Consider the following 24653-nt stretch of genomic DNA (forward strand, 5'->3'; position numbering starts at 1 on the left):
GAATGGACTGATGTCTTGGTTCAGGGCAGGACTTTCTGGGAGAAAGAAGGACCAAGAGGAAACCCCATGGGGATGGACCAGAAATGTGGAGTTGACGGGAACTCAGGATTTCCAAAGTAGGCATGGACATGTTCATGAATGTGTCCATACAAGCCTGCGTGCACATGTGAGCCGTGTGTGTACACGTGTGCACATATTTCCTAGTTCTGTCTGTAGAGAGTTCAAGAAGTCAAGACTCCCAGGGGATACGCACCAGGCCGAGTCCCTGGTCCTCAATACTGTTCACCACTGAAAAGCACCAGGGCCCTCCCTGCAATGGCTGGTTTGGGGCTGAGGGGACCCTGGAGCTATGGATGACCTGAGAATGATGAACCGGAAAGGAAGGACGTGTCAAAAGATGCTGGGGACACTTCATTAGATCACAAGAGCCACATGGAAGGGCTCTCACTCGGCCAAATCTGAGGCCATGTCACTAGAATGCAAGTGCCCCGTGGAAGGGCTGTCACTCAGTAAAATTGGGGGACATGTGACTAGAACACAAGGCCCCACGGAAGGGCTGTCATTTGGTCAAACCTGGGATGGTTTGAGCACCAAGATTGTTAAGCCCACTGATGAATTCCAAACTGGGGTACAGGAATGCCAGGGGACCTGCCACAACCAGACAGGTAACTGGCGGGGAGGGGCACTGTTGCCCATGGGCAGCTGGCCCAGGTGGGAGGCAGGCTGCCAGGGGAGAGCTGGCGCTTGCCACCTTGTGAGGTTGGCATCAGGCAGAACTGCCAGGATGCTGGGCCCAGGGAGCCTTTCATGAGGAGCAGGATGGCAGCAGGGTCCGTGTCCCCACAGAGCGCTGACTGGTTGCTACAGGGTGGAAAATCAGGTGCCTGGTAGTGGAAGGGACCCGCCAATGCAGAGGGCTGGACCCCCCCCCCCCACACCTGCTTCCAGATGTGGGGCCCGGGAGGGACAGTCTATGTGGTGTCTGGCCAGGGAGGCACAGGAATCAGGGGAACATCAGGCAGACCTCACATGAAGGAAGGGAGGGAGGGAGGGAGGGAGAGAGAGGGAGGAGAGACAGGTGGAGGGGGAGGCCTGTATTCTCCAAAAACACCCGAGTCATAATAAACTAGCTGATGACGATGGCAACCATGGGTGACATGGGAGGCTGAGGCAGGAGGATCTCCAGCCTCAGCAACTTAGTGAGGCAGCTTAGTGAGGCCCTGTCTCAAAATAAAAAATAAAACAGAACAAAAAAAGAATGAGTCTGTGGGTGTCTTCTGCTTGGGGTCAGGTGGTGTCCGTTCTGGAACCTAAAGCCTCATCCGTAGAAGGCCTGTGAGATAAGCAGGGTCCTGGGCCAGCCCGCGAGCAGGCCGCCACTGAGGCCACGACCCCAGCCTCAGGGCCCAGAGCCAGCCAGTGTCCCCGAGCCCACGCCCTGTGCCATCCGTGGTGTGAAGACAGGCTCCTGGTCTCCCTTGGTCCCAGTCCCACAGGAGGCCACTGAGCCTCTGGGAAGGAAGGGGGCTCCCTGGGAACCCTGAGGGGCTCAGTGAGGCCTGGGGCTCCCCCTCCAGCACAAAGTGGCCGTGGGTTGGCAGAGTGACAGGGCCGGCCAGCAGCTGCAGAATCTCACGCACAAATAGGGCCTGGGCTGGCTTTTAAAAATCTCTTGTAAACATAGAAACAATATTCCTGAAGGAGAAAGAGCACACCAACAAGAGGCCAGGACACTCCCACTCCAGGGTGCTGCTCAGGCCCCGGGAAGGCCGCCTGGCCCACCCGTGGGTGCCGACGTCCAGCTGGGCCACTGCCTGACATTCGTTCCCTGAACTTGAGATGAGACACCATCATTTCGCAGAAGGAAAGCTAGCCCCCTCCCCCCTCCCCAGACAGAGCAGAGCCTTCGTGGATGGCCTCCGCCAGCAGAGCCAGCGTTCTGGCGCACAGTGGGTGGCTGAGAAGACAGGGATGGCCCCCGCTGCTGTGCGACAGCACCACCCTGTGGCCACTTTGGGGAATGACCCAGCCTGAGCCCAGGTCTGTGCAGGGTTTTCTCCTGCAAATCTTGCAAATCAGTTACTCCCAGCTCATAAAACTCCCCCTCCAGGCCCCATGGCTACAGACACCCACTGTGCCTCCGCCTGCTTTCTTTCCCCATTTCTGAACCTGCTATGGGCCAGGCCATATGGGCAATGACCAAACAGACTCCATTTTACCCTGAGACTCCATATCATGTAAGAAATGCTTCTTCTCTGGGAAAGCCCAGCCTCTGTACCCATTAACAGTTACCCAGCACAGCATACTTGGCAACACAAAGTAGCAATTCTTATACAATGTAAAATTGTTCTCTTTGGTTTCCATGTTTCTTGGGTGATATACCCTGTCAGAGATTGATTGTCTAGACGTTAGTAACCATTCTCTAACTTGTACTCAACTAGGGTCATTTTGACCCACTTTTCTTCTGTTTGCTTGCTGCCATGCCAACCTGGAAAGTCCTGTGGGAAATACCAGTGTACCCACTGCATTGCCTCACTAACTGCCCAATCCAGCTTCTGTACCTGCTTGCTTACAGCTACGTCAACCTGGATGTGGTTTTTGCCTTTAAATAACTTGAAATGCTCAGGCTTGGGGCTGTTCCTTGCAGAGACAGTTATGGGTCCTCTGGGGAGCAGTCGCTGGCTGGCCAGCTAAATAAAGACTCTTCAATTTGGACAAAACAGGGGCTTGGTGTGTTTTCTGAGCGACCTGCCCCACAACAAAGCTGCAGTTCCTGCCCCTCTGACTTCCCTGAGCTCTGCTTAGGTTGCTGCTGTAGCTGTTAAAGCAGTGTCCACCCTAATGGCTAGGTCCTGCTGCCTTCACACTCACATGGTCAAACAGTGTTTCAAAGTATAAGGACGTTTTGTTTAGAAAATTCCAGTGTCTCCCCAGACGTGGGAATGTTGGCAGGGTCTGATTCAGAGCCCTGGAGTTAACAGTACGTTGAAATGACAAAAACAGGTGAAGCTTGACAGTGTGGCCTGGGAGCGGATGTCCTGGTCAGGCCTAGGGTCCCGTGTGGCTGGTGCAGCCTGGAACTAGATGCTCAACATCACTAGGACAGAGAGCTCAGTTGACATGTGCACATGCTCTGGACAGACACTTCTCTAGGGGACATGCACATGAAGGGCACTCAGCAGTGTTAGTCCTCAGAGGTTGCAAGTCAGACGCTCTGTGAGCCCTGTTCACGGGGGTGGGGGGGGCAGCTGCCAAGGAAAAGAAGGACCAGCAGGCAAGGCCCTTATGCTGCTGGTGGCCATGTGAGATGGCTGGGTCTTTGTTTTTTCCTTTCTCAAACCTAAACTGCCTGGTCGGATGGCCCAGCAATCAATCGAGCTTTCAGGAAGCACTGGAGGGAAATGGAGCTGTGTCCAGATGAAAACCTGTACCCAAGTGTTCACAGCCACAGTGGTCGACATAGCAACAGACGGGGCCCAGGAACGCTCACAGAGGTAGGCAGACACGTCAATGCGAGGAAGTCATCCACCACAGAAGGAGTGGTGTGCCAGACAGTGGCCCATGGGGGAAGGGGTGATGTGCAGTGTGTTGCCAAAAGCTTGGTCCTTGCCCCTAAAGCCAGTCCAATAACAAGATATGGTCTTGAGAAAAAGGAAAAAGAAGGTTTATTGCTTTGCTAGCAAAGGAGAAGCACAGGGGACTCCGGTCCCAGAGGCTGTGATTCTGCCATCAGCAGGAAAAGGAGGGGTTTTATTTTTTGGGGGGGCAGCGGTGCCTGGGATTGAACTCAGGAGCACTCGACCACTGAGCCACATCCCAGCCCTATTTTGTTTTTTATTTAGAGACAGGGTCTCACTGAGTTGCTTAGCGCCTTGCTTTTGCTGAGGTTGGCTTTGAACTTGTGATCTTCCTGCCTCAGCGTCCTGAGTCGCTGGGATTACAGGGTGCACCACTGCACCCCACTAGGAACAGGAGGTGTTTAAAGAGGGGCTTCACAGGCTGCACTGTAGGTGCTCTCCGTCGGAGTTGACTTCACTTGTTAATTTGAGACCTGAACGACTTCTTTCCTGTGGTGGGTGTGTGCTCAGGGACCGACACACACCCTGTGTGTGACCCTGTTTCCCCTGAGATCAGGGAGAAGCAGGGCGAGAGGAAGAGAAAGACATACGTCTGCTTTAAAAATAAGTCGCAGTGGCAGAGCAGGGTTGATCAAAGCATAAAGTGGCCACTGCCACAGTGGAGCCAGAGACTACGTGCCACACGTGTATGCCACGTACCACACACGTGGACACCCAGCAAGGGAAACCCACAGGGACGGAAGGCAGCTGGTGGCTGTGGGTCGGGCAGGGGACTTGGGTGGGCCTGCCAGTGGGGACCAGGTGTGCCCTTGGGAAGGCAAAACATTCTGGGCTCAGAGTAGGACCTGCCACAACCTGTGACCACCGACTCGCAATGTTAGGAAGGGTAAATTCTGGCGTCTGTGGATGGGATTTGCCTGAAGGGGAGAAAAGCCAGTCCTTCTGGGCAGAGACTAGTGATGCCCACTGGGGGGCGCCAGGCAGACAGGGCCTCCCTCCCAGGAGCCTGCTGTGAGGTGCTCCAGGTCGAAGGTCGGAAGGCCGGGACGGGTTGCCTGGAGCCAGGCCTCCAGGTCAGGGGGCACCTGAGTGGTCGAGCAGGGCAAGCACTGCAGGGCTCCGGAGGGACAGCAGCATGGCATGGACAGGCCAGGCCTGCCCCTGGATAGCCAGCAGCGGCTTGGAGAGGACTGCATGGCCTGTTGCAGGGAACCCAGGGGCCGTCAGGCAGAGCTCCCGAGGCGTCCTGGGGGGGCGTGGCTGGGGGAGGGCCATGGGGCTGGGAAGGAGCTTCCTGAGTGCGCCTCCATGGCAGTGACCCACACCGAAGCCCTGTCCTCCAATGAGGGCAAACACCAGGCAGGCAGAGGCTGTGTCCCCAAAGCCCGTGGCCCTCAGCACAAGACCTCGTCCTTTGGGAACTGTGACTTTGGAGCCACTGTGACTGACGGGTGACAAAGCCACTTCCACAAGTGGCCAGGCTGACCTCATGCTAGGGAATCCTGCCCCTGGCCTTCGGCTGGACTCTAGGACACTTGGGGTCAGCCTCAGAGGTATGAGGTATCCTCAATCGCCAGGGAAGGCCAGCCTCCCTCCAGGAGAATTGTTCAAGGACACAGGGACAGAGGTGACAGAACTCATAGGGAGTTGCTCACCTGAGAAGGGCACAGCAGGGCCGGAATCCCATGCTGTGACCACAGCCTTCTCTCTCTCTCACCATGGGTGCCACTGGTCACCTGCCCAGCCTGGACGGCGAGGCCTGTGCACTCCCACCCCAGGTGTGCAGCCTGCTGTCTTGGAACCAACCTGTGGCTTTGCTGAGTCTCATTTTACAAGACAGCTGGCGGTGAAATGTTGGCCAGGTGAGGTGATGCACGGTGGGAATTCCAGTGGTTTGGGAGGCTGAGGCAGGAGGATTGCAGGCTCAAAGCCAGCCTCAGCAACTTAGTGAGGCCCTGAGCAACTTAGCAACATCCTCTCTCTAAAGAAAATGTAAAAAGGGCTGGGGATACAGCTCAGTGGTCTAGTGTCCCTGGGTTCAATCCCTGGCACTAAATAAAACAATAAAATTAGTATGATCACTCTGGAATACAGTGAGGAGATTCCTCAGAAGACAAGTAACGGAGCCACCAGGGGACCCGGCTGTGACACTCCTCAGTGTTTATCCATAAGAACTAAAATCATCGCACTGTAGAGACGCAGCCGCATCCGCAGCAGAGCTCACAATACGCCAGAGAACCAAGAAGTCCTCCTGCAAAAGCAAAGGTGAAAAATTCATCCTAGGTGTGTAGATGCAGGAAACAGCAGACACTGTGATTTCAGGCGTCCAGCAGGACCTTAACCTTTCCCCCACAGATAAAGAGGGACTCCTGGGTAAAGCCACAGTCTGCTGCTGGAAGAATAGGCCCCCAGTCAGTGGGCCAGAGGAGCGAGCCCAGAAAGAGAGCCACATGGACTCAGGCAAAGGACGTTTGCCAAGGAGCCAGGAACGGGATGGGTCGGGTAGACTTTTCAATATGTGGTGCTAGAACCGGAGAGTCACCGTGGCTAAAATCCAGGCCAGCGACCACATCAAGTGCTGGCAAGGAGCGGGAGCCACGGGACCCTCTTCAGTGCTGGTGGAAACCAAAATGGGACGGACAAACCCTAGTGCTGGATGCCTTCCCACGACCCAGACAGCGGAGTGGCCACATCAAACCCACACGTGTGTGCAGCACTGGGTTCACAACCTCCCTGAGCAGCACAGAAAGACGCAGAGGAACCTCACACCCCGGCCACCGGGTGAGAGAAGCCAGTCCCAGGGGCCACGTCCCATGTGACCCCGTGTGACCTCCTGGGAGGGCAACGCTGCGCTGAAGAGTCTCCTAGGAATGCTGTCACTGAGCGCCACAGACTCGGGCCGCACACAAGTCCATCTCCTCACAGACTTGGGGGTTAGAAGCTCTTGACCACGGTGTGGGCAGGGTGTTCCCCTGGGGCCTTTCTCCTGGGCTAGCAGGTGGCCATCTTCTCCTGTGTCCTCAAGGGGACATCCCTTGGCCTGGCGTTCCGATCTCCTCTTCTAGAAGGACAGGGGTCCTTCTGGATTGGGGCCCACCCACATGACCCCGTTTTGCCTTAGTCACCTCTTCTCTGCATGCAGCCACACTGTGAGCTGTTGGCGTTGAGACTTGGGGACAGGGTACTGGGAGGGCGCACCTCGCTCCCGACATTGGGTGCCACTCTGGTCCTCTTCTTGGGGACCCACAGAGCTGCTGGTTTGAGTGAGATCCAGAGCAAGAGGTGGCTCTGGCTGGGAGTCACGCGGCCCAGCTGACCGGTGCCTGGCAGGGTGATGGCAGGTCCCAGAGCCTTCGCGGGCTCCTGGGGGTGAGTCCCCGCACAGACTCGCAGGATTCTAGAACAGAGCTCTCCTCTCAAGGAGCCACTTCTGAACGCTTGACCACGGCCACAAGTCACCCTGGCACCTCAAATGTCCCTTGTGTCATCTGACCCGCCAAACCCTCGTGCTGGGTGCCCAGCACAGCGTCTGTCCTGAGAGGAAGTGGGCCGTGCCGGTCAGCTTCCTCACGCCACCAAAGGACCCGCAAGAGCAGCTCAGGGGGAAGGTTCCTTCTGGCCCCTGGCCTCAGGTGTTGAGTGGCAGACCAGCATGGCAGAGGCAAGCCCTCAGCTCACAGCAGCCAGGAGGGAGAGGGAGGTGCTGTCGGGAGGGCGGGGACACGAAAAGCCCTTCCAGGGAGGGTGACCTGCTCCCCCCTCTAGGTCCTGCCTCCCAGGGGTATGTCCAATGTACTATCTATCAAGAGGATTGACCACTAAGGGGGGCAGCGCTCTCAGGACCACTGTCCCTAGAAGCACCACCTCTGGGCGTCCCTGCACTGGGACCAAGCCTCAAGCACACAAGGGACCGTCCAGGTCTGACTGGCCCGACCCAGCCCTTCAGACCCAAGCAAGTGTGGAGGAGTGGCCACAGGCCCGCGGTCCCCACCCGCACTACGCTGCCCCCCCTCTGCTGTCCTCACCTGCGCTCGTGGGCACCCCCTGCAGTCCATCCACAGAGAACAGGAAGACAGGCCGCATGGACAGACAGCTCTGCCCAGTACCCAGGCACCCCCGGAAGTGGACAGCTACGGCACCACAGCCCCGGCGTGACGTCCCCGAGGGATGGTCATCCTCCTGGGCAGGACCTGAGAACACAAGCTGCCACGTGGTCTATGGGACGCTGCGGGGAAGCCTTGGGAAAGGAATGCAAATCCTCCCAACACAGGAGTGCCGCCAACCTGGAAAGGCACCTGCCCAGGTGAGCTTCTCCACACCAGACTCAAATCGAAGATGCTCCCAACCCTGACGCTGTGAGAGCCATGACAAGATGCCACGGAGGAGAAGCCACCCTTGACGTCACGTAGCGGATCACAGGTGTGGCCTGGAGAGGAGCATGGGACCCCGCGCCACTTCCTGTTCTTCTTCCTCTCCCCTGCCCCCCTTCCTCCTCCTCCTCTTCTAGTTTGGTTCCATGGATTGAACCCAGGGGCACTTAACCACTGAGCCACACCCCAGCCCTTTTTATTTTTTATTTTGAGACAGGGTCTTGCTAAGTTGCTTGGGCCTGCTAAGTTGCTGAGGCTGACTCTGAACTTGAGATCCTCCTGCCTCAGCCTCCAGAGCCACTGGGATGACAGACATGGGCCTCTGCACCCAGCATTTTTTTTTCTTTTGCTTCTTTACAGTAAGATAAATAGTTGTCTCCATCACATGCTTCAGCCACAGTGTGCTACCTCACCACAGCTCCAAAAATGATGGGGTCCATTAATCATGGACTGAACTCACAAACTGCTAGCCAAAATAAACCTTTGCTCTTTATAAGTTGAATACCTCAGGCATTTTGTTACAGTGATGGAGAGCTGACTAACACAGTTTCATATACACCCTCAGAGGCGTTGGTCTCCTAGGTCTTGGCTCAAGGGTTTGCAGTTCTAACGAGCTCCTAATATTTTTAGTGCATCTAAATTTTGACTATGATCTGCTGAGAAGGCCTTGCCCATGCAGGAGAGGAAGGGCCACAGTCAAGGAATGTGGGTGGCCTTTGGGTGCTGGAAAAGGCCAGGATACGTTTCCCTGGATCCCTCAGAAAGGAATACAGCCCTGCAGAGCCCCCACGCCCAGGGCGGCGAGACTCCTAGAGGACTTCTGACTATAGAAGTATAAGACAAAGTGGTGCTGTTTCCATACACTACATTTGTGGCCATTTGTTACAGCAGCAGCAGGAAACTAATACGGCAGGCCCTCCGCTGTGCCCGTCAGAGTCCCACCCTCTGCTGTGCCCGTCAGCATCCCCACCATGGCAACACACACTCCAATCGGGGAAGGGAAGGGTGCACTTTGGCTCACAGTTTTGGAGGATGCGTTCAGGACAAGTGGCCCCGTTGCTTTGGGCCAGTGGTGGCGCAGTACATCATGGCGGGAGCCTGTGGTGGTTGAGGCCTGTTCACCTTGTGGCTGGGCATGGAAAGAAGGGGGAAGAGACCAGGTGGCACTGTGCCCTCTGGGGCACACCTCCAGTGACCTACGACCCCACTCGACCCACCTCTTGGAGGTTCCAGCACCTCTGGAAGGTCCATGCTGGGGCCATTTGAGGCCAGCACCCCCACCACCCCACCCAGCCCCACCCAGCAGGAATGTAGGTGGAAAGCTCCTTCCCAGCAGCAGCTCCTCCTCCCCGAGCCGGACCCTTTCCATGCTCAGAGGAGAAGGGAATTCTCTCTGTGAACCAAAGGGCTCGAACAGAGGGTGGCGGGGACGTGCCACCCTCCCATAGGGGCCACTTCTGGGTTACACCACTGACCATCCACAAGGTTGCTCAGGAAAGATGTGGAGTGACTTCCAGAGCCCCGGGCGGAAAAGAGGGGAGTGATTGAGCGGGCTGGGGCCTGAGAGGAGGCCACTGTCTCCTGAACGGGGTGACATCAGTGGTAAGGGTCAGAGTACTTGGTTGGGATCACCCCTGTGTGGGCAGGAGCTGGGCCAGTCTTCTGTGCCTTCAGTGAACACTGAGTGTCTACCCCAGGCCTGCTCTGTGGTCACCAGGGCGGGTATCCATCTCCCCGGGTGAAAATGATCTTTCAGAGTGATCGGCTCACATGTGTGGGGTTGTCTGCAGGGTCCAGACCTGGGCTAGCAATGTGGCCTGTGGGTGACCCTGGCTAGATGCCTCTGTTTGTATGAACTGAGAATGTTTCTCCCCTCAAATTCATATGGTTTTTCCCCATGTGTCCCCCCCCCCCCATATTTACATGGCTCATTTGTTAGCCAAGCAAGAAAAACCACCTGCTGGTATTAATTAGATGTTTGATTGCAGCAGCAGAAAAAAAAGAGTGTCCAGGGAAAATAAACTACTAGCCATTTGCCAAGAACAGTTGCTGAAGGAATCAAGGATGCTGGCAGCAAGATTCATAGTTAATTAAAAACGAAGGTGGTTTTCCTTGGCTTGTGATGGGCTAGGTGTCAGTACTGGTAATGCTCAGTTGTAATTGTTTACTCAAGGCATCAGTGTTGAGTGCAAAGGGACTGAGAGGTGACCTCCAGGAACAATCTTTGTAGAACAATCATGGTGAAGGTATTTTCAAAGACAGAGAAAACTCGGATTTAGTGCCACCTCGAGTGGGATCCACTAAGATGAGCTAACGCTACTAAGGGAGTAGAAATGAATGAGGAAGAGAGAAAGGCTTAGTGGGACAGACCTGCAAAGCTTGTGAGAATATAGAGTGTTTGCATCTGAGGGCCATTGACGGTACCAGCAGGTACTCTGCCATGAGCTGCTGGACTCCCATCAGCAGCTGTGGATTCTGCTTGCTTTAGTGGACGTTGTCAGTTCCATTAATGTTTGGCACAAATAGAAGCTTCTTAGGTTACAGCACTTCAGTGGCTTAGCAGTGGTGATGTTTCCGTGTGAATTCCTGAGCTCAGGGATGAGATGGAAATTTTTATGGAAGAAGAGAACCCTTCACGATCTTTATTAATGAATGTTGGATTGCTTTGGGAATTAGCTTTTAGTGAAGACTTGTTTCTCAAGTAATCCAACCTACAATCATGAAGCAAAACTGCACTTAGATGAAAATCTTATATTGTCAATAGGCCACATCCAGAGGACACTCATGTTTGAATCGCAAGTAATGCCACGTGCGTTCCCTCACACACGTCCGGTGCTGTCAAAACCCCAAACAGGATGTGACGTCTTCATTCCCATCCAAATTTACGGCAGGGACATTTTGCAAGCTCAAAGGACAATTTCAGGAGTATTTTAAAGAACTTGACATACATGCAAAGGAAATTTCCAAATTTCAAAACCCATTTAACTGTGCAACGGAAGAGATCCCACCTAACTTTCACTTGGAGGTGATCCATTTGCGATGTAATGGAAAGCTGAAAGGGAGACATCAAATGATTCATAAGCTCAATTAGAGTCCTATGCTGGAGTATCCCTATGAGAGGCCGGGCCTCAGGAATGGGTCCCCAATGTAGAGAAAGTATTGAAGGAAAAGCCTGTGTTACCTTATGCCACAGGGTCTATGAGATGAACTTCAATCAATAAGAACTTGGAATGTAGACATGTCTATCATGATTTATTGTGATACATGGTTCTCTAAAATTCTTTCTTTTTTTTTTTTTTTTGTATTGGTAAGGATTTCCAAAGATAGCTTATGAAGAAAGTAACCACTTCTCATTTAAAGGTGAAAAATTGGGTTTTCTGTTTCTAGCTTGAGTCATGTACACACACACACACAGACACATTGTGTGTATATCATATATCTTATTAACACTTTTTTTTAACATCTATAAGTTGCTAATATTTTAAAGTGTCAAAATACCTTCACCTGGTGTCAAATAACACCACACCTTGATTTTGCTGATACATTGAAAATACTGTGGAATTTCTCTAAAATTCTGATTTTTTTCATAATTCCCCAAACCAGGGCTGAGCTTACAACTTGGGTTTCAGACTTTATCATTGAGGAGATGTAAAAAGGTTCCAGTGACAAACACTTAGTCCCTTCAGTAATATCTGGATCATGGGGACTGGTGTGCCTGCTCCTGTGACCCTCCTGCCCTGCACCTCAGCAGTCCCCTGTCAGGTCTGACCCACCGTTGTTGCCGGGGCCCCTGGCCTCCCCGTCTTTGTCACTGACCACATAACGTGAAGGACAGCAATGCTTCTGGTGCAAACGCCGATCAAGGCTGTCGCTGTGTCTTGGGGGCCCTCACCCCCAAGGGCCCAGGGTGAGGCTTGGTCTCCAGGGTAGGTGCCATCTCTAGGAGGTGGGGCTACTGGGAGTCCTGAGGTCCCTGGGGTGTGTGCATGGAGGGGACCGTGGGACCCCGTGTCTTCCTCTTCCTTTGTGCTTCCTGGCTGGTGAGGTCTCCTGTGAGGAGAGTCAAAGGCCCAGTCCATGGGGCCACGTGACCTTGGACCTGACACATCAGAACCCCGAGCCTTCACGGCTATTTGCATGGCAGTGTGAACAGCTAACATAGGCGCCACAGTTTGACTCCTGAACGTCCCCCACAGGGCTCTGTGCCAAAGGCTTGGCCAGCATCCTGTGGTGCTCTGAGAGCTGGTGGGACCTCTAGGAGGTGAGGCCTGGTGGAAGGAAGCTAGGTCACCAGGGATGTGCCCTCGAAGGGGAATGGAGACCTGGCCGCTCTGGTCTCTTTGTGCACCAGCTGCCATGATGGTAAGCGGCTTCCTCTGCCACAGACCCCCAATGACAAAGTCAACCAGCCATAACTGAACCCTTTGTAACTGTGACCTAAAATAAATCCTTCTGTCTTTAAGTTGTTTCTCTCAGGCGTTTTGTGACAGCAGTGAAAGCCAACAACACATAGGAAGTTAGCTTTTTATTTTTTGCAATGCTGGGGATGGAACCCAGGGCCTCGCACATGCTAGGCAAGTGCTTTACCCCTGAGCCGCATAGCCAGGTTTTAAAAATAGAGTGACCACGACAGAGTAGGTGCCCACTACCATGTATTGTAAGTCTCCAGGGAAGTAACAGTGAGCAAACTCGAGTACTTGCTCTCTTGGAGCTTCCGAGGGAGGGGGAGAAGCACGGTGAAGAGCGAGCCCGGTGAGGCCGACTGGGAAAATAGAGCGAAGGGCGGGAGAGGCTGAGCTCTCCTAGGCAGGATGGTCCTGTAAGGCCTCTCTGCCAAGAGACCTGGCTGAAGTGGGCAGTGAGCACGTAGCTTCCAGGCGCTGCGCTGTCCACGTGAAGGGAACAGTCAGAGCAAGGCCCTGGAAGAAAGCCGGAGCACGGCCACCGAGGGCCACATGCAGGACAGGCCCAAGGTCACTTTCTTAGAGGCTCTGAGCGAGCAGGAGTTCATCACAGTGGACGCCGTGGTCACGATGGAACTGGGCACCGTCATGTTGAGGCTGGGTCACCTTCCGTGGGACTCCCGTGTCAGTGGGGTGGCCAGGCCGAGGGCAGCGGGGAGGCCCTGGAGAGTGGAGGGTGCCCACGGCCAGGAGGACAAGAGTGAGGCTCGGTCAGGAACACAGGAAGGCTCTGTGGCCGGTCCCCAGGAGAGCCAGGAAGAGGGCAGGGGGCGAGGCCCACGCACGGTGCCAGTACGGAGCCTTCGCCATGGTGAAGGATGGGCATCTTTAACTCAAGTGGTCATGAGACACCCAAGAAAGTCTGGTTGAGAATTACACAAAGTGGTGGGGGAGCTTGGAGGGAGGAGGGGAGGCAGATTTACTGTGGAATGTGCTCCCAGGAGCCAGGTCTGAAGGGCTCTGTCCACCCGCCCCCACCTCCCGTCCTACAGTCTAACCTGCTGCCTGGCAGGAATCCCTGGATGCATTTGCTGGTGGCAGAGGAAGGCCACGTTGAAAGCCCAGACTTACTCATGTGCAGGATTTTGTTTGGCAACAGAAAACTTCCGTGATTTCACAGCAGATTCACCGTTTCAAATAGAAAACAAGAACAGAGGCTGGGTGTGGCTTGGTGACAGAACCTTGACTAGCATGGAGTCCTGGGTTCCGTCCCCAGCACCACAAAACACATACCACCTCCCAAACACCGAAGCAGCAAAAACAGGAGCTCAGCACAAGACGTCTCCTCGGGAAGGGAAAGTGACCCAAACCGCCTGCGGCCAGTGTCCACCTCCAGCACCCCCCCCCCAGGTCTGCACAGACGGCTGCGGGACGTCTCTCGGCAGGTCAGCGTCACCAGAAGGACATTCACGGTGGATTCAGACCACAGGGAATGCTGGCCGTGAACCCCAATTAAGTGAAATCATAACTCCTCCCAGACACGGTTCCGATCTTCTCGTTAGACTTGTCTTACAAAAGTCATAGCAATTATTTTCATTGTATTTGATCTATCACATTAGGATTTGATGATTTTTTTGCAAATTCGTTCTCTTTTGTGACTCACGTATCTGCATGACAGACAGCACCTTTGACCTTACCTTGTGGCCTAAACTGTCCCTCTGCAGAAACAGCTGATGCCTGCTCCAAGCTCAGCTGGCCCAGGTGCTGGCCCTGCAAGCAGGTGTCCTGCGACACATCTTTGCCACTCTCGGTTTTCTCTGAAGCAAGCAAAAAATATGAATTTAAACAATTCCAACTCAAAATTTGGGCATGGTGGTGCACACCTGTAATCCCAGCTACTTGGAGGCTGAGGCAGGAGGATGGCAAGTTTGGGGCCAGCATCAGCTATTAGTGTGGCCCTAAACAACTCAGTGAGATCCTGTCTCTAAATCAAATTTAAAAAGAGCTGGGGATGTGGCTCAGTGATAAAGCACTGGTCACCATGTGGTGGGGACCTGGGTTTGACTCCAGTAAGACCCAAACAAGACAAAACATCCCCTCAAATCAAACTGAGATCACACACCTCTACCTTTAACCCTCAACAACCAATAACCAATAACCACGTGATGCTATCTCAGTTGAAATTGTGAGGACTCTTTTTTTTTAATCTCTGGAGGTGGGGAGGAAAGATAAATAATTGATAAAATTGATAATTGACTAAAAAAATGGAGAGAAGACTCAAATGAATAAATTCAGAAAGAAGAGACATCACAACTTATACCACCGAGACAGAAAGGATCATAAAAGATGACATATGCCAATAAATTCAGTCACCTAGAAGAAATGGATAGATTTCTAGAAATATACAACTTGTGAAGTCTGAATCATGAATAAATACAAAATCTGAACCCAGACCAATCCTGAGCAAGGAGACTTGAGTCCGTGATTCCAAACTAACCAACAAATAAAAGCCCAGGACCAGGTGGGCATTTGCTGAAATTCAACACTCTTTTTTGACTAAAACTTCACTGGAGAAACTTACTGAACCCTTGAAGAGTTAACACCAATCCTCAAACCCTTACACACAATTAAGAAGAGGGAACACTTCCCAGCTCACGGTATGAGACCAGCATCCCTCCGACACCAAAGCTGCACAAAGATGCTGAAATCAAAACCATAGCTCAACGTCCCTAGAGGCCATGCACACAGAGGTCCTCAGCAGAATCCTGGCAGACTGGACGGAGAGCACATGAAGAGAGGGGACACCAGGACCAACTGGGGTGACCCCTGGGGTGTGGGGTGAATGAGTACGCTTCACACCGGCTGGACACATGGCAATCAGTGCATGTGACAGACCACAGGATCAGGTCCTGCAAAGGTCACATGACCTGCCAATAGCCGCTGAAAAGACCTGACAAAGTCCCACACTCTTCCATGATCTGAAGTCCGAATGCCAGGTGCAGAGGGGCTGCATTTGACATGACGAGGCTGCCCTCGAACTCAGCAGTGAAAGACTGGAAGCTAGTCCTCCAAGACCAGGGACAAGGCGAGGGTGCCCTCTGTCACCAGTTCTATCCAGCACCATCCTAGCAGTGGCAGCCAGAGTGATGAGGCAGGAGACAAAGGGCATCCACCCTGGAAAGGAGGAGGCACAGAGATCTGTTTGCAGATGGCGAAACTTATACAATGGAAACCCCGGGCTCCTCAAAAAACTGTCAGCACTGTTCAGAGAATTCAGAAAAGTGCAGGATACAGAAAAAATGTACAAAGGTCAGTTGCATTTCTTTATATAAACAAGGAACTATCCAAATATGAAATTAAGAAAACAATCCCATTTCTAATAACATCAAAAATATCACCCCCAAAATGCACTCAGCAAGTGGCCAGTCTCCAAAATACCTACCAAGTCCTACAGCTCAACAGCAAACAGCCAACCAGCTCGACCTAAAGACGGGCAGAGGATTTGAAGGATGCTTCTCCAAAGGGGACATGCAAATGGTCAATGGGTTATGAGAAAATGCTAATGTTATTCATCATCAGAAAATGCAAGTCAAAACCTCTGTCAAAAACCAAAAGAGGGTGAGTGTTGGCAAGGATGTGGGGGTTGGGACTCTTGTCCACTGCTGGTGGCCACAACACGGCACTGCTGCTGCTGTGGAAAGCTCAAAAGACAACCACTGCAGTGCTCAGCGATCCTGATTCTTATATATGTCCTCAAACATTAATCTCTCTGTCAAAGAGAGAGCTGCATTCCTGTGTTCACTGCATTACTCATAACAGCAAGCCACAGAAACCACTAAATGTCCATGGGTTCATGAATGGATGATCAAAATGTGGTATACATATGCCATGGAGTATTACACAGCATTATAAAGGAGAAAATTGTCCCGGGTGTGACACCATGGATGGATGAGCCTGGAGGACGTAATGCTAGGGACACATGCTGGTCACAGAGGGAAGGGAGCTGCCTGCCTCAGTCACATGTGGAGTCCACATGAGTCCAGCACAGAAGTGGAGAATGGAATGGCGGTTTCCAGGGGTGGGAGGAAGGCAAAGCCTCAGTCACACAAGAGGAGCAGGTTGTAGAGAGCCGGATGCGACACTGTGCCTGTGGTTAACAGTGCTGAGTGACACATGTCGAGAATCTCCATGAAAGCAAACCAAAGGGCAGGGGGAGACCTGCAGGTGGGGGATGTGCTTATTCCTTGGTTGTAGGATGATTTTGGGGGCACACGCATGTTAAACTCATCCAATCATCCACTTTAATATGTGTAATTTTACGTATCTCAATTACAATATCAGAAAAGCTGTTAAAATTTAAACAACTTTTGGTAATGGACTTAATAATGCTTACCCCGATTAATAACTTTATAGATCTGCGTCACATGTTCCACAAAAGGGCAAGATTTGATAAGAAAATGTGGACCCTAAAGAAGAGCTAAGAGTGCAGGAGGTGGTGTCGGAAGACCCCCGCAGGCTACGTGGCTGTGCGGTGGCAGGTCCCTTGGCACGGGAGCAGGGCCTGCCAGAGCCCGCCTGCCTCCCTCTGACCTGGGCTGGCAGGAGATGGACACGGCAGGGCTGGAGAGGGTAGCCGGACCCCGAGGCTGATGATGGGTGGCAGGGGCGCTGGGAGAGGCTCCCACACCAGCATCAGGGCGAGAGCTGGCATTCCTCCAGACAAGGCCAGAGCCAGGGCCCCGCAGGGACCAGGGCCAGCATGTGTGCTGGTCTCCGTGTCCAGCAAGGTGTCGATACCATAGAGCCAGCTGGAAGCCTCTGCTGCTGGGGACAGTCACCCAGAAAGGCAGTCAGCGGGCTGTGGGTGATGTTCTTCCTATCACAGGCTGCGTCTTCTAGCTACGAACACTTCGTTCCTGATCTGGCCAACCTACCTGGGCTCTTTTGGAGGAGGAGGTGGTGTCCGTGGCCCTGAGAAGCTTGTCAGATGACCTGCTCTCTGGCTCTGCGAGTCCTCCTCCCCATCAGCTCCCCCAATTCCGGGATTCCAACCAAGTCTTTTCACCCACCTCTTTTCCTAGTAACGAGTTTTTAGAAACAGACTTTCTAAGAGTAGTCTTGGGTTCAGAGTAACCCAGAGCAGCTGGATCAGCTGTTCCCCATCCCCGTCCCTCAAGGCACTGTCACCATGTCTGGAGCTGTCCATCCGGTGCTATCCACAGGGCTGGACTAGACACCATTCCCGCCCAGGTCTGGGCTGCGCTTCCTCTTTGCTGGGTGTTCTGTGGATCTGCACAAATGCACAAGGATGTGCATGTGGAGTAGCTCCACGGCCCCAAGTGCTCCGTGCTCTGCCTGTTCCTCCCTGGAAAGGGAACTGAAATGATGGGACAGTTTCCACCTGACTCTTGAATACAGGAGCCTGACGCTGCTCCAGTTGGCACCACCTAATTTTCAGCCAAAGGGTGATTTCAGTTTGGAATCAACCAGCACTGATATTAGGTATGAGTGAATTACACAGGAACTAAATTATCCTGGGTGCTGGGAGATGAGGAGCAATTCTGTAGGGTTCTTTATTCTTATTTAATTACATAGTGGTTGCCAGGGTTTTCATGGGAGGCACCCCCCAAGGCACCTCTGTTAATGTGGAAATGTTCTGAGGTGAAGTGACTGGATTGTGAGAGCCGCGGAGCGAATCAGTCCATTCAGACTAGGAAGTAGTCTAATGTGACTAATGGTGTGGTAGCTTAGGCAGGGGGTGTGGCTGGCTGAGGCAGGTCCTGGGGGGAGTTCTGGAGGGTGCCTCTTCCCTTGGCCCCTTCCTCCTCTCCCCCTCTCTCCCTGCTTCTGGTTGCCAGGGATAGAGCAGTGCCCTCCACCACGCCCTTCACTTGGGCCCATAGCAATGGACTTGGACCCCCGTAGACTGTACCTCTGGAACCATGAGCCAAAATAAACTCTCCCTCCTTCCTGTGGCTCTTGGCAGGTGTTTTGGTTACGGCAAGGCAAGCTGAGCAACACACTGGGGAAGTCTCCTGATTGCCGCTTTCAATGTCATGAGCTGGTTTCAGGCCCTACCAGGTAGGAGTCATCCTTGAAAAGGCTTATGTCTGGAAACCTGGGAAGATGGGGTCAGCAAGGGAACTTGCTGCCTCTCCTGGTCCCATCTGAACTGCAAATCCTGTGTGCTACTGCAGGATCTCACTGTAAATTACAGACGTATGCAACAGTGTGGTGGAGGGGCTGGGTTGGGTCTATGCCCCAGTGCTGCGTGGTGGACTCATCACCAGCATCAAAGCAGAGGCTACAGTGATCAGGAACTTCCTGAGCTGGAAGACGGTAGTTCCTCCCCCACCTTTACCTTCCTCTTAGGAGGAGTGCCACTAGGGCATCCTCTGTACCCTCCTGAGCCACCTCTCTGTGGGCACCAGAGAGGCACCGGGGCAGCTGCTTTGTCTTCTGCAACCAAGTCCACCCAGAACAGGCACCGTGGGTGTCCACGCTCACACTGTGTCAATCTTCAGCCTGCTCCTGATCCCACAAGCAGCCAGGCCGATGGATCACCTTCAGAATTATCTTTGAGCTCCTGGTTGAAACTGCTGGGCGCTCTTTTCCTCCCAAGACCTTTCCTTCCTGGTTTTCCTCCGGTGCCTCTGGATGGCTGCAGTTCCATGATCCCCTGTCCAGGCCCTTCCCTTCGGCTCTGCACATTCTTCCCCGGGTTGGAGGGCCCATCCTGGGCATCTCTCTGGCTCCACCTGAGCGTTCCTCCTGCTGCAGACCCCCAGGGACACCCAGCCCCTTCATAGATCTGCCATGGGAGCCCCACTGCAGCTGTTTCCAATGCCCAAAGCAAAGCTCCTCGTTCTCTGCTCCCTCCACACCTCTGCCTCTGAGGTTCCTTGCTGAGGAGAATGGTGGCCCGGCATTACCGCAGCCAGAAGGCAGAGAGATCCAGGTGTCCGGCCACTGGCTCGTCAGTCCCCAGGGTGTTGATCCCCCACGAGATGCGCCATCCAGCTCTGCTGTCCCCTCTCCCTCCTCATTTCTGCCCCTGCCTACATGCCCATCCTCGTGTCTCCCGAGGGACCACTCCACTGTGCAACCTTCTGCCTCACCCTGCAGGGCTGTGACTCTTGTGTGATCGTCCTGTGCATCACGGAGAGCATGAGTAGCACCGGGAAGAGATTCTGTTGGTACAGTTGGATTCGGGGTTTTGAGACCGGTCCACCTTCCTGAGTGTGAGCTCACAGAGATCACTCCAGCCCATTTTGCTGACTCCTTCCACTGAGTCCTCACACTGGAATTAGTATTGGCAAGGGAGCTGAGGCTCAGAGAGGCTCATCTGGTATGTGCAGGGACTCCCAGGGGAGCAATGACCGTGGGGAGGAGAGTACCCGAGGACTGCGCAGCCCTGAGCTGTCTAGCTGGCAGCCCTGCAGCAAGGCTCCCTCCTGGAGCCTGTGAGTGCTCTGACCCCCACGCCAGGCTCCCCACTCACTTCCAGAACCAGTAGGCAGGCGGGGCAAGGAGAAGCAAGCATCTGAGGACATCCTTGGTTGCATGTCAGGGCTCTGATTCAAACATTGTTTGCTCAGTAAATCCATCGGGAATGCCAACAAAACCAAGAACCTTTCTGTGTTCAAAACTCAAATGTTAAGGTCTGTAAACAAGTCAAAATAACACCTGGTATTTTGCCAGGGGAATGTTAGAGTTCGTAAACAAGTCTGGATGGTGCCTGGCAAAATGCCAGAGGGAGTGGTTTGAAAAGTAACAAAAGTGAGCCATTAAGTGTGGAGATTCCTTATTGGTTGACTGATGTATCTAGTTTATGCTAATTAAGATAAGCTGTGCAAAATGTATAAATAGCTCTGTTGTCCTACAATAAACGGCTCCTACTCCTGCTGTATCAACATACACAAGTTATTCGTCACCCCCAGCTATTTTGCTGCAGCCAGACTGCGGCACTCAAATCTACACAACACCTGACAAACAGCATCAGACAGAAGTAACAGCCCGAGTTACAGTGTGATGTCCTTGGGTAGAGAACTGGGCACACCAGTCCTCTCATTCAAGGGCAGGTGGCAGGCTACGTTGATCACCAGCTCCACTAGGCCGGAGATAAACAATGTTCATGCGTGTGGTCATTCAAAACCTGTTCAAAGAATGGGCTGCTTAGAGCCCATCATTCTGTTCTTCAGACACTACCTCCCACTTCTCTTTCCCAAAAATCAGGTTACTAAATTTTTATTATATATTCATTATTTCTATGATATATAAAAATTACTAATAATGTTATATGTAACAAAAAAACTAACATATAACAAAATAACAGTAATTATTATTTCATCATTATTTTGGTGCTGGGGATGGAACCGGGGCCTGGTGGCACACTAAGTTCACAGTCTACCACAGAGCTACCGACTGTCCCAGAACTGCCTTTTGTTATTTTTTTAGAGATATGTTTCACTATACAGTCTCATTAAAACTCACAAGAAGAGTGAGTAAACATAATAAGACTTTTGGGGGGCCACATTCACATGATTTTCATTACAGTAAGTGGTTAGAATTGCTGTTTTGTTAGTCATGCCATCAGACACATTATGAAATAAACTTTACCATAGGTGTGTATGTATAGGGAAAAGCAGGTACAGAGAGGGTCTGGTGCCTACACTGTCCCAGTTATCCATGGGACCTTGGATCAAACCCCTGCAGATAAGGCAGCACTCTCATATTTATTTTGTGTTATTTATTTGAAAACAATTCTCTTTGTTTTAGAACTCAGATATTTTCCCATGACACGGCAGCAGGTTCATGTTGTTTTAATCATTCTTGCAGCAGGTGAGTCCTTCTAAATTCAATATTTATTGTTGTCTAGATTTTAAAAGTCACCTTCATTTGTAAGCAGGCTTTTGACTCCAGTCATGGGATAGCTCCTTCCCCCTCGCACAGCAGGTCTAGACCCAAGTAGACTCCTTCCTTCTTGTCACTAACTTGAGATCAAAAGCCCACGTCACTTTGTCACTTTTTCCCCTTAAAGTTTAAAAGGCAACAAGTAGAGTCAAGAATTCAGGATCCCCGCCGCCCCCCCCCCCCATCCTACAGCAGAGCGTCCAGGAAGTGACTCTAGCCGCTAACTGGCATTGACACACCTGTGCTCGCTAACGCTGAGCTCGGCTGGGACAGAGCATCCGTCACGCAGCGGCTGGGCGCGCTCGGTCCTCCGCCTGCCTGCAGCTGATGCTGGGACAGCTGTGGGATCTGGGTACGAGGAAGCGTTCCTACAGCGCCCGGGCTGCGCGGGGCGCCGAGATGCCCTGTATGCGCCGGGGGCCGAGGCTTCGGACGCTGACGTTATTTCCCAGCAGTCCTCGAGCCACACTCGCCGGCCACTCTTCTCCAACACAGGGGTGGGAAGGAGAGCTTTGTGGTCAGGTTAAGAGGCCGTGTAACGCCTTTCCTTGCTTCTTGCCTGACGCCGGGGGCAGGGCGCGGAGCGCACTGTGGGAATCAACCCGAGGACGGGAGGGAGGACGCTTCCCGGGAGGGAGGATGCTTCCCAGAGAGGCTCATTAATTACTTACAAGCGCGCAACCAGCCGGCATCGCAAAGGCGCAAAACCACCCCTGTGCATGTTCTCAGTGGCTGCAGCAAAATACTGTCCGGATAAAGCCTTTCCAGGCCAGTCTCAGCCGGCGGTCTCCCAGGCGGTCTGACCCGCCAGGACCGCGTCTGCGACCGTCGCCCACCCTGATAGGAGCCGCGCCCTGCGCCCCGCTGTGCCCGCCCGCGCGCGGGACCTACCCAGCAGCAGGAGCCGGTGCGTCTGCTGCAGGTCCCGCTTCTGCTCGCGCAGCATGCGGTCGATGCCGCGGCTCACTTTCCGCGCCTCCCGGGCGGCCTCGCGCTCCTCGGCGCGCAGCTGCTCCGGGCGCCGCCGCTTCCCCTTCGGCTTGTCCGCGCTGGGCCGCGCGCTCGCCGCTCTCTGGCCGCCGCCTCGCGGGAGTGGGGTCCCGGCCGCATCACTCCCCGCCGCCCCGGCCGGGGCCGGGTCGGGCCGCGCGTCCTCTAGCCGGGACTCGGGGTCCGCGCAGGGGGCGTCCTCGGGGTCCCCGAAGAGAATCGGCCGCAGGCTGTAGCACAGACCCATGGGGGGCGGGGGGCGGGCGCAGGGCCCCGCGCTCAAGCCGGGCGCGGGCGGAGGGCCCCGGCCCCTCACCGCGGCCGAGGGCCGTGCCGCATTGTCCGCGGGGTGCGGAGAGGCGGCCGCCTCGGCTAGAAACCGCGGGACTCGGAGCCGCGGGGCAGCCCGCTGCCGTCAACCCCGCCGCGGGCTCGCCGTCGTTACCGTAAATATCGCCCCCGGCTGACCGTAGACTCGCTCGCGCCCCGGCCCTCGCTACCGTAAATGCCGCCGCCCAGTCGGCGCGCAGCTGCGGACAGGGCCGCCGCCGCCGTGCGGCCACCGCCTGGAGCCGCGGGCGCAGCGGTCACAAAACCAGGGCAGCTGTGGTCTCGGATGGCGGTGGATGAGCATCTACAGCCTGGCGTCGGGACACAGCTCAGCTCAAGGTCGTTCTGCTCCCAAGTGTGGCTTGCAGGGACGCATCGCCTTGTCGCTCTTTTCCTACCAGTCGTTCACCCCTCCCACTCTTGATACCCACTTTAATACTTATATTCTTTTTTTTTTTGTTTCCATTCTTTTTTATTTTTTTATTTTTTTATTTTTTATTGGTTGTTCACAACATTACAAAGCTCATGACATATACTTATATTCTTTGATCTCGACCAAAATCCCCAATGAATGCTGGAAGTCCAGGCGTCGCACTTGCAACAATCTCTACAATTTCTTAAAATATTAAAAACCCGAGCTGGGCGCGGTGGCGCTGTGATCCCAGCGGCTTGGGAAGCTGAAGCAGGAGGATCAGGAGTTCAAAGCCAGTCTCAGCAATTTATTTAGTGAGGCTCTTAGCAACTCAGCGAGACTCTGGCCCTATTAAAATATTTAAAAAGGGACTGAGGATGTGGCTCAGTGGTAAGTACCCCTGGGTTCAACCCCAGTACCAATAAATAAAAAATAAAAACCAGCACATCTAATTGTCATGTGTTCAACATACGTGCGAAAGTGAGGACACTCACATTTCATTCCTTAATCTAGGAGGCAGCACAGAGAGAAGGGGTGCACCACACTGGGTGTGTACTCTCTCCTTGCCTCTGCAGGTGCCAGCCCTCCAGGGTCCACCTCCCCAGGTGGGGCAAACTTCAACACATCATTCTGAGTGTCACAGGTACGCTCGCCTTCCCAGCAGAGCTGGCAGCTGCCTTCCTCCCTGATGTCCAAAAGGTTTCAGACATGTGACTTGAGTTTCATTAGAAGGAATAGTAAAATGGAAAGGGGGTGGAGCTCTTAAGGGAGAGAGTGGGTCCTCTCAGAAGACAGTGCACCCCCTGGTCCTCCACTTTTACTGGAGAGTCTCACCCAGGTCCAGCTTTTGGTGGCAGGTGCCAGGGTTTCCCCCATATGCACTCCTGCCCTTGCATTTCTCCCGCAGATCCAGGTCTTTGCTCCTTTTGGCTTAAGACAGGCAGGCTACACGTCAACTGCTTTTAAGAAAGCTGTTGGGGGTCAGCACAGTGAGAAGCAAGGTGACTGCAGCATAGAATTGGCACAGACCACCTCTGGGAGAAGGCCGTGGGGGGTTTCAGGGACACCGAGTTCCCCTGGTTTTGCCCTTAGTTAGCTTTCACTTTTGAATAGCCCTCAGCAGATTTTGTGAGGGGCTTGATGTTTTAGTTGCCATGGTGATGGGCAGAGGTGACATAGTTGGTGGTAAAGGAGGGTCCAGGACCTGACAGGCTGTGACCTGATCTTGAAAGAGTCCTTAAGTAGAGTAACTAGAGCTGGGGGAGGTTTTGACACCCCCCAGGAGCTTGCCTGTCAGCTAAGGCTCCTGTGCTTTTCCGTCACCTCTCACCACCTTTCCCTGCTCATCCACTCGTGGCTGACCAGCTACCTAACCATAGGTGAACATTTCAAAAAGGTTTTTAAGACCCTGCTTATGTGTTCTTAGCCGGGTGCAGTGGTCCGCCCTGTCATCCTAGCTACTAGAGAGGCCGAGGCAGGAGGATGGCAAGTTCCAGGCCAGCGTGGGCAACTCAGCAAGACCCTGCCTCAAAGTAAAAAATAAAAAGAGCTGGGGATGCAGCTCAGTGGTAGAGTGCCCTGGGGCCCACCCCAACATGCCCCTCCCCACACACACACAAAAGAAAAAAAGGAAAGCATGTTCTTTAATTTTGAAGAC

The 24653-nt window shown here is 53.5% G+C and overlaps 1 protein-coding gene across 1 annotated transcript in view; it reads right to left on the reverse strand.

The window, feature by feature from the left end:
* The window catches only part of Gnal (G protein subunit alpha L), a 117539-nt gene extending 95038 nt beyond the window's left edge, over positions 1-22501 (reverse strand). The window contains exon 1 of the mRNA XM_026415493.2: positions 22156-22501. Coding sequence (XP_026271278.2) covers positions 22156-22501 — 346 coding nt within the window. The remainder of the gene's footprint in view (positions 1-22155) is intronic.
* Positions 22502-24653: the final 2152 nt, after the last annotated feature.

This window comes from Urocitellus parryii, chromosome 13, assembly GCF_045843805.1.
Source record: "Urocitellus parryii isolate mUroPar1 chromosome 13, mUroPar1.hap1, whole genome shotgun sequence".
In the NCBI taxonomy this organism is placed as follows: Eukaryota; Metazoa; Chordata; class Mammalia; order Rodentia; family Sciuridae; genus Urocitellus; species Urocitellus parryii.